This window comes from Etheostoma spectabile, chromosome 4, assembly GCF_008692095.1.
Source record: "Etheostoma spectabile isolate EspeVRDwgs_2016 chromosome 4, UIUC_Espe_1.0, whole genome shotgun sequence".
Taxonomy (NCBI): Eukaryota; Metazoa; Chordata; class Actinopteri; order Perciformes; family Percidae; genus Etheostoma; species Etheostoma spectabile.
This window is the reverse complement of record NC_045736.1, coordinates 2,975,585-2,983,886: the sequence shown is the minus strand read 5'-3', so window position 1 is coordinate 2,983,886 and position 8,302 is coordinate 2,975,585. Positions and strand designations below refer to the sequence as shown.

Sequence of the window (8,302 nt, the reverse complement as noted above, 5' to 3'; positions counted from 1 at the left end):
ATATTTTTAAAAGAAAATTAGCAATTTCCATATTGTACAGGAACAAATACAACCTAAAGACATACATGCATGCAAAAGCCTGCAAGTTTTGTTACTGTAGTACGATTACTTTTACATCTAAGACTAACCCACCATTTACAGAATATTTCCAACATCACCTAATGTTAAATCGTGGTTCATTTTTAACTCTTAAAGCAATTTAGTTTATCGTTTATTTCTACAACTGGGCAATAAGTAGTTTTCTTGTATAATATTTACCAAGGGAATATGAAATGAATCAGCAAAAAAAGTTTCCTTAGAATGCTATACTTTGAAATGATATCTTTAGGTGTATCAAGTCTAACAGGATCTTTTATGTTCACACTTTTTTAAGCACTTGCATTGAGGTCAGCTTTCTAGGTCTTGAAATTTTAAAGTTTAAGAGCTGCATTTTCATAAACAAAGCACGCATGAGTATTGTTCCTCCTGTGTGTGGCAGTAGTATACAGACAGGCCAGGAAATCACAGACTTACTGTTCCACAGCTTTATTAAAATGAGGCTGGGTTCTGTGCTGGACTCTGGCTCCATCTGTAGGTCTTACTGCATCATTTCCCTCTGACTTTTATCTCCATGGATGTTCTGATTGTCTCGTTACCCAGATAGTAAAAGGTCAAGCCTTTGAGCTTCGCAGATAACAGAAATGACATTAGGCTACTGCTGATATCTATGACGATGGTTTATTGAAGATTGGCGCAGGCACAAAGTCATTTACGGTAACAAAATCATATAAAAAAACTGCACGGTCACTGAATAAAATTCCATATAGCCTGCAAATAAAATTGTTTTGGTGATTGGGGAGGACTGTGTATTTGGCTGGTCTTTAAAAGGTTGTGGCCACCAGGGGGGCATCGATTAGAAGGCAGACAAGATGTTCCTTTTAGGCGTTTTATTGGCGTAAAGGGGTGTGTGTGGTTCTGAAACAGAGATACAGGCATACATCAGTTATGTAAGCTATAAAAGCAAAGCAAACACAAAATACAAACAGCCCCCTATAATATCCGATGGTTTTTCGCATTCATTTTTAGGGTGGAATGATTTTTTGTTGTTGATCGCACTCCCCACCCACGGCCACAGGTGTGCCTACCCTACCTGCCTTTTGGAAATTTCAAACACGGAAGTTTTAAGACTGTCACAACTCATTTCGCTCCTGCACGTATGGAGGGTGAAGTAGCCTGGCTTCCCCGTTTTGTTTCCCTTTAGAAAGCCATGCAAAGGTGAACCGATATTAATCTGAACCGAAATTAAACTCCTTTGGGACTCGAGGAACCAGGATGCAGCGGGAGTCCGACCCAATGGCCTCTGCCGGGCAGATGGACCCGGGCGTGGGAGCGGGGCTCGGGGAAAGCCTGTCGATCCACGGCAGCACAGAGCAGCTCAACTCCTCCGCTGTCAACCGCATCCTCATGGAGTTCCTGATGTACTTTGGCAAAGCCATGCTCGTCTTCTACCCCGTGTATCTGACGGGGTACCTGGGCCTCAGTATCAGCTGGGTGCTGCTGTGCATGGTGCTGGCCACTTGGTGGAAGAAAAACCGCCAGTGGAAAGACACCCGAATCGGAACCGCCATCGACTTTGTGGACAATGAAACACATATGGTCAACAAGGAGCTAGCGAGTGCCTTACAAATGGCAACATGGGTATGTATTGTGCTAATATGTGCTATAGGCTGACAAATGTCTACTGTTTGTCACTGAGCAGCTTTGCAGGGGCTAAAGGTGAGAACTGCCTTGCTTAAGGGCACTGAAGCTCAGCATCCAGGCAGTGATGGGACTCCAGTCATTGAAGAAAAATCAAACCTGTGTCTGCTGTTTTTATAGTCACTGTTTTGAAGTGCTTTATGGGTCGGTCAAAGCAATATAAGTGCAGTAGTGGAATGTAATATGTACTCTGGGCTACTGTACTTAAGTAGCCTACACATTTTAGGTAGGCCACTTATTTACTTCCAGGTCTTTTCTTTTCTTGCTAGGACAACTTTCTACTTTTAGTCAGCTACATTTCAGAGAGAAAGATACTCGTTACACCACTAGGCCTACATTAATCTGACAGCTTTAGTTACTTTACAAATGAAGGTTTCTGCACACAAAACACATTAAATCAACTAAATTAAGCTACTCAACAATATAAATATAAACAAGTCTGGCTGAAATGATAAGACTATTAAACGCAAAACTGCTTTGACCGTTTCCAGTTTTTATAATGTTAGGATTTTTCTTTACTTTTAATACTAAGTACATTTTCCTGATGACACTTACACTAAAGTAATAGTGTCAATGCAGGACTTTTAACTGAGCATTTTTTACAGTGCACACACAAACAGAGTAAGCTGCAAGACACTAACTAAAAAGTAATCTATTGGGTATATAACATTCCTCTGAGTGATATTGGAAGAATCCCTCTCACGATCTCAACCGTCTTAGTTCCCATGATGAGTCACTGGTTGATTGGGTGTGGTGGTGTGTAGAGAGACGAAACCTCCTGCAAAATAACAGCACATTTGGCTGGCTTGTATGGGAGGTTCAGCCCGGTTCAGCCCGGTTCAGCCCCAGTCTGCCATGTCATGCAAATGAAGTGTAGTGTTGTCAAGGCAACAGAGAGTGTGACATTTCCTACAGTAGGACTAGTTTCAGGATGTTTTTTTGTGTGTGGGTGTGTGTGCGGGTGCGTGTCACAAAACAGGTTTTGAACCATACAATACAGGTTTAATTTTAAAATATGCAAATTTATGTTAAATCAATTGATGTTATTGGACCCCATATATAGTTTTTTTTTTTACATGTTCTTGTGAGTTTTGGGTAAGCTTTGCCTTGTTGGCATCTTAGGCAGAAGTCACTGATGGTACTTTATTTGGTTAGATGCTCAGCTGCTCTTTTTTAGAACATGATTCCAAACCTCTGTTACAGTCCACTGTTTTGATGCTGCAAAGAAGCTTTGGTAAGCCTTAATAATAAATACTACTACTACAGAAACATGTGCAGAATGTTTCGGAGATGCAGCCACAATAAGTTTTAGGCATTTGATTATTCTCTAATTTAACTCATGTTGACTAATTTAAAGGTCCCATGACATGGTGCTCTTTGGATGCTTTTATATAGACCTTAGTGGCCCCCTAATACTGTATCTGAAGTCTCTTTTATATAGACCTTAGTGGCCCCCTAATACTGTATCTGAAATCTCTTTTATACAGACCTTAGTGGCCCCCTAATACTGTATCGAAGTCTCTTTATATAGACCTTAGTGGTCCCCTAATACTGTATCTGAAGTCTCTTTATATAGACCTTAGTGGTCCCTAATACTGTATCTGAAGTCTCTTTTATATAGACCTTAGTGGTCCCTAATACCATATCTGAAGTATCTTATATAGACCTTAGTGGTCCCCTAATACTGTATCTGAAGTCTCTTTATATAGACCTTAGTGGTCCCCTAATACATATCTGAAGTCACTTTTTATAGACCTTAGTGGTCCCCAAATACCATATCTGAAGTCTCTTATATAGACCTTAGTGGTCCCCTAATACTGTATCTGAAGTCTTTTTATATAGACCTTAGTGGTCCCCTAATATGTATCTGAAGTCTCTTTATATGACCTTAGTGGTCCCTAATACTGTATCTGAAGTCTCTTTATAGACCTTGTGGTCCTAATACTGTATCTGAATTCTCTTTCCAAAATTCAGCCTTGGTGCAGAATTACAGCACTAGAGCCAGTCCCACAATGAGGTCCTTATTTCTAAGTCTGTAGCTTTTGAGGGGGGGGGGGGCAAGGTGGAAGCTGGGGGTGTGGCCTTGACCAACTGCCACTTTGCTCATTTGAAAGCCATGTTGTCTCTCTCTTATGGGTGGGCTAAATTCTCTGGGCGGGCAAAGCAGAGAAAAGGGGAGGTAACATTCCCCCTTATGACTTCATAAGGAGCAAGATTGCAGATCAGCCCAATCTGAGCTTTCATTTTGTCAAAGGCGGAGCAGGATACCCAGGGCTATATCGCCATTTTTTAGCCACTGGGGGACCATAGACAGGCTGGGAGAATGCATATTAATGTTAAAACACCTCATAAAATGAAATTTTCATGCCATGGGACCTTTAACTCATAAGCCATCTTACAAGAATTTGCATGATTGACTACAACAACATCTACAATGGAAAGTACTGTGACTTTTTGGGGGTTAACTTTTATATTCTTTCAATTGTGCATGTACAGTACATTTGTGTTGAACCATGTGAGTGACTTAAAAAAATGATTTGGGAAAAAAGAAGAATTGAAAGATTTATAATTACTGACAGGATTTTTGTCTTCCATCACCATGCATGCCACTGCTGTATGTTTTCTGGGTATGGGAAAAATAAACACAAGCCCACTTCTAACTTCACTATCATGTTTTTCTTTCTTAAAGGTCCACTTTCCTGAGATTGAGAAAGTTGGCTGGGTTAACAAGGTACAGTATCAAAATAAAGTTATCTTCCCACAACTTTTTGATTTCTGGAACCTGCTAAATAAAGTTGGTGCTTTTGATTTTTGCCTCTGGTTTATGGATCCAGTGCCATCACTATTATAGGGCTCATGGCCTGCATTGGAATGCATTCAATATACACAAAAATGCAAAGGTATTTTGGCTGCACCGGGTGTTAAAGGGTTCAGATTTTTTTAAGTGCCTAGTCTGTATTACCTACAGTGGATGGCGGTCAGCACACCCCCGCTTTGGAGAAGCAGGCAGCAGTACTGACTATATTTAGAAGCTGTTTAGTGCTTTATGAAGCTGTTATCTATGCTCTCTTCAAAGTCGCCAGACTCCCTTTGAAAAAAACACTCATTCACAATTTTTACCTCACAGAACACAGAAGTTGCTGGTCTACCGCTGCCTTGATCAATTAGTTCTTTTGTTTTATTTTGTGATTTTGTTGTTTTAAAAGGAATAGTTTGGAATCACCAAAGTCGCACATGACTAGTCTCGCATTGCCAGACCTTCCTCCACAGCGCTGCGGAGGAGGGTCTGACTAGTCCACACAGCATTCTGGTTTATTGACATTTCTTTAAACCAATCACAATCGTCATGGGTGGCGCTAAGCCCCGGACACAATAACAGCGCCTTTGCAAGCCTCAGGAACGGATTTTTGGTGGAACATGTGTACGTTCAAAAGTTTTGTTTTAGTCATGCAACATAAAATTCAGATTGGACAAACAGTCTAGCTAGCTGTCTGGATTTACCCTGCAGAGGTCTGAGGAGCAGTTAGCCAAAGTCCTCATAAGTCGGCCCAGAGGTAAGAACGCCAACACAAAGAAAAGCGGAAGGTGACAGACATCCGGCCGAAAAGAAGGACATCTGGCTAAATTTCCGGCGGCACCTGAACAATCCAGGAAGTTGAACCTTGTGGATATAGACTATACAATAAAAATGAACTAATTGATCAAGGCAGAGGTAGACCAGCAACTCCCATGTTCCGCAAGGTAAAATTACTGTTTTTGTCAAAGGAGTCTGGTGGTTTTGAAGAAAGCATAGGTGGACACAACGGCTTCAGTTCATGCAAGATAAAACGGCAAAAATATTCTAAATAAAGGTTTAAAATAAAGGTTAAATGTTTTTCTGCTTCCCATATCCACTAAATGATAGTTTTAATTTCTAATGAGGTCAACAGCAACCCACTAATGTATCCTTAAAACAGATGTTGACAAAGTTTTACTAGCCCTAGTTTGATGCATATCGCCTTTAAGTATTCCCTTTATTTAAAAGTGCAAGTGCAATTACATGTGCTGTTTGCTTAAGGTGTGGAATCAAAGGGTTTACACATGCTCCGCTTTGTTCTGCTTTGCATCTTCAGGTGTTGGAGCAGGCCTGGCCTTTCTTTGGGATGTACATGGACAAGCTCCTTAGAAATAATATCCAGCCGGCTATCAGGCTCTCCAACAATGCGCTCAAAATGTTCACTTTTACGAAGATCCACTTCGGAAACGTAGTAAGTTTACATTTGTTCTCCATACTCCATAATTAAAGCCATTTAAATCCTCCTGAATATGACTATGTTCCATCAAACAGTAACCAAATCTTTTACTGGCTACATTTTTTTATAAAGCAAAGCACACCGATGGGATTTAGAGGTAGAACTGACGCAGTCACACATGAGAGTGCAGTGTCTCATTAAAGATGGAAGAGGAGGTCCCTTTTAATTTGTTTCCCAATTTCCAGCCTCTCAAGATCACTGGAATGAGAGCATACACACATGAGGTGGATCAAAGGGAAGTGGTCCTGGACTTGCATATAAGGTCGGTCAGCCACATTTCTCACGTTAGAACTGCTTATGTCTTGTCATTTGGTGTCAGATGTGTTTTCTGTTACGAGACTGTAAGCTCTGAACAAGAGCCCCACTAATTTTGCGTCTCACCAGCACTGTTTACTTTTCAGTTATGAGGGTGACGTGAACATCAACGCCGTAGTGAAGCCGCCAGTCACAGCTGGTATCAAAGGACTTAAAGTGGGCATCTCATTTTTTTCTGTATTCTCTGCATTACATTTATCTTTATTGGATGTTTTTAGGAAAACAGTTGGAGGAAGCTGAGGCACTTGAGAGGTTCAAGTTTAAAAAAAAAAGCCTTTTAATATTTTCTTGGCCAAGTCCAAAAATGTGCCAAACCGCATTGGCATGCTTTCATTATTTGGCCAAGAAAATATAAAAAGGCTTTTTTAACTTCACCCTCTCGAGTGCCTTAGTTTCCTCCAACCTGTGTACACTAGGATCCCCAAACTCTCAACACATCCGAGCAGCACTCCATGCCTGCTGCATTGTATATGTGTTTAGTGTGTTTAGGCTTTTAAAAACTGTCCTGAATCTTCCAGCTCAATGGGATGCTGAGAGTCATTTTGCAACCTCTTATTGGTCAAGCACCACTGGTGGGAGGAGTCACCTACTTTTTCATGCGCCGCCCTGTAAGTGATCTATTTGTGACCTTTTTGTCGTCAATTTAGCTGTCATTTGCCAAGTTTAAAACTATAAATCATGTTTTCTTTTTCCCAGACCCTAAACATCAACTGGACTGGCACAACCAACCTTTTGGACAGCCCCGCATTCAGGTTAGATTTCCCAGAAAATGTGTTATAATGATCTACCCCCTTGGTTGGAATCTTATTGATCCCCTTCCCATCTGTCCCTTTCCAGCTCCTTGTCGGAGCAGACCATCTTGGACACCATTTCCTCGCTCATGGTGTTGCCCAACCGCATGTGCGTGCCCCTCATTGACCAGATCCAAACTGATCAGATGAGGTTCCCTCTACCTCGAGTATGTAAGATGTACAATCCATTTTACAGATTAATCTTCATCCTATCCCCAAAAATTAAAAGTTGGATGTTTAGAGAAGTGTGGGTTTGCTCTTTATCATATTTTTAAATAGGGAGAGCCGGGACGATTGAAACGCGGGACGGATAAAACATTCCAGTTTTCTCCAAGTGTAACGATGATAGACAGACTTCCTTAGGTCAACACATAGAGCATGTTAACCTCCTTCTATCAGCCATATTGCTCCCTGTTATTTCCTTTTATCACAGAGTTACAGCCGATGAACACAATTTGATGGTCAAAAGTAAACTTCATTAGCGGTTACATTTTTTTTCTATTATTAATGAGTGTTTTTTTAATTTAAAAGTTTGACAACATGCTTATTCAGTAGATCATCTGTGTTCTCCACAATCCCAGACTTTCATATTGCATGCTTGTTTACATGGAAAACAAAACAGGCTGTAATGGCATATGCCCCGACCTGGCTGTAACTCCATGGATTATTAGTAAATGCCCAAATATCTGTATTTATACAATAATTTATGGAGGTGAGACATGGAAAAGCAGTTTTAGAAAGATGAAAAATATATTTGGCCCCGCCAGGTAGGGGGGGGTTGAGTTTTCCCATGTTATCCTATGGAGACTGACGGCTGTGGAGCGTTATTTGGATGCGCAGTGGTATAAACCACGTAAAAACCTAGTGAAACATGATATAAATGGAAAAAACCTGTTCTAGCTATACGAATGGCAGAATCATCCACAGTGCATGATATTTCAATAACCGCTTCATACATGCTTGATGGCAATGAGTTGGTAACAGACATTCACAAAGACTCTAGCCCTGCAACAATCTATCTAAAATAACACCTTTTGGAAGTACCTTTCATGATATATAGTTAAATATTAAAGTTGTTGGAAGTTTATATGGCTTAAACTGTATGTTTCATTTGTCCCCGCATGCTGTTTCCTTCGTCCCGTCCAGGAGGGACAGATGAAACATTAC

The 8,302-nt window shown here is 40.7% G+C and overlaps 1 protein-coding gene across 2 annotated transcripts in view; it reads left to right on the top strand.

Moving 5' to 3' along the window:
* Nucleotides 1-1,116: 1,116 nt before the first annotated feature.
* Nucleotides 1,117-8,302, top strand: part of esyt3 (extended synaptotagmin-like protein 3) — a 26,661-nt gene continuing 19,475 nt past the window's right edge. Inside the window, exons 1-8 of one of the 2 annotated variants that reach the window (XM_032512926.1) lie at nt 1,117-1,677; nt 4,427-4,468; nt 5,850-5,984; nt 6,215-6,291; nt 6,431-6,500; nt 6,863-6,952; nt 7,041-7,096; nt 7,182-7,302. In XM_032512926.1, the coding sequence (XP_032368817.1) occupies nt 1,312-1,677; nt 4,427-4,468; nt 5,850-5,984; nt 6,215-6,291; nt 6,431-6,500; nt 6,863-6,952; nt 7,041-7,096; nt 7,182-7,302 (957 nt within the window). In that variant the 5' untranslated portion in view covers nt 1,117-1,311. The remainder of the gene's footprint in view (nt 1,678-4,426; nt 4,469-5,849; nt 5,985-6,214; nt 6,292-6,430; nt 6,501-6,862; nt 6,953-7,040; nt 7,097-7,181; nt 7,303-8,302) is intronic. The other variant, XM_032512927.1, reaches the window with a different exon arrangement.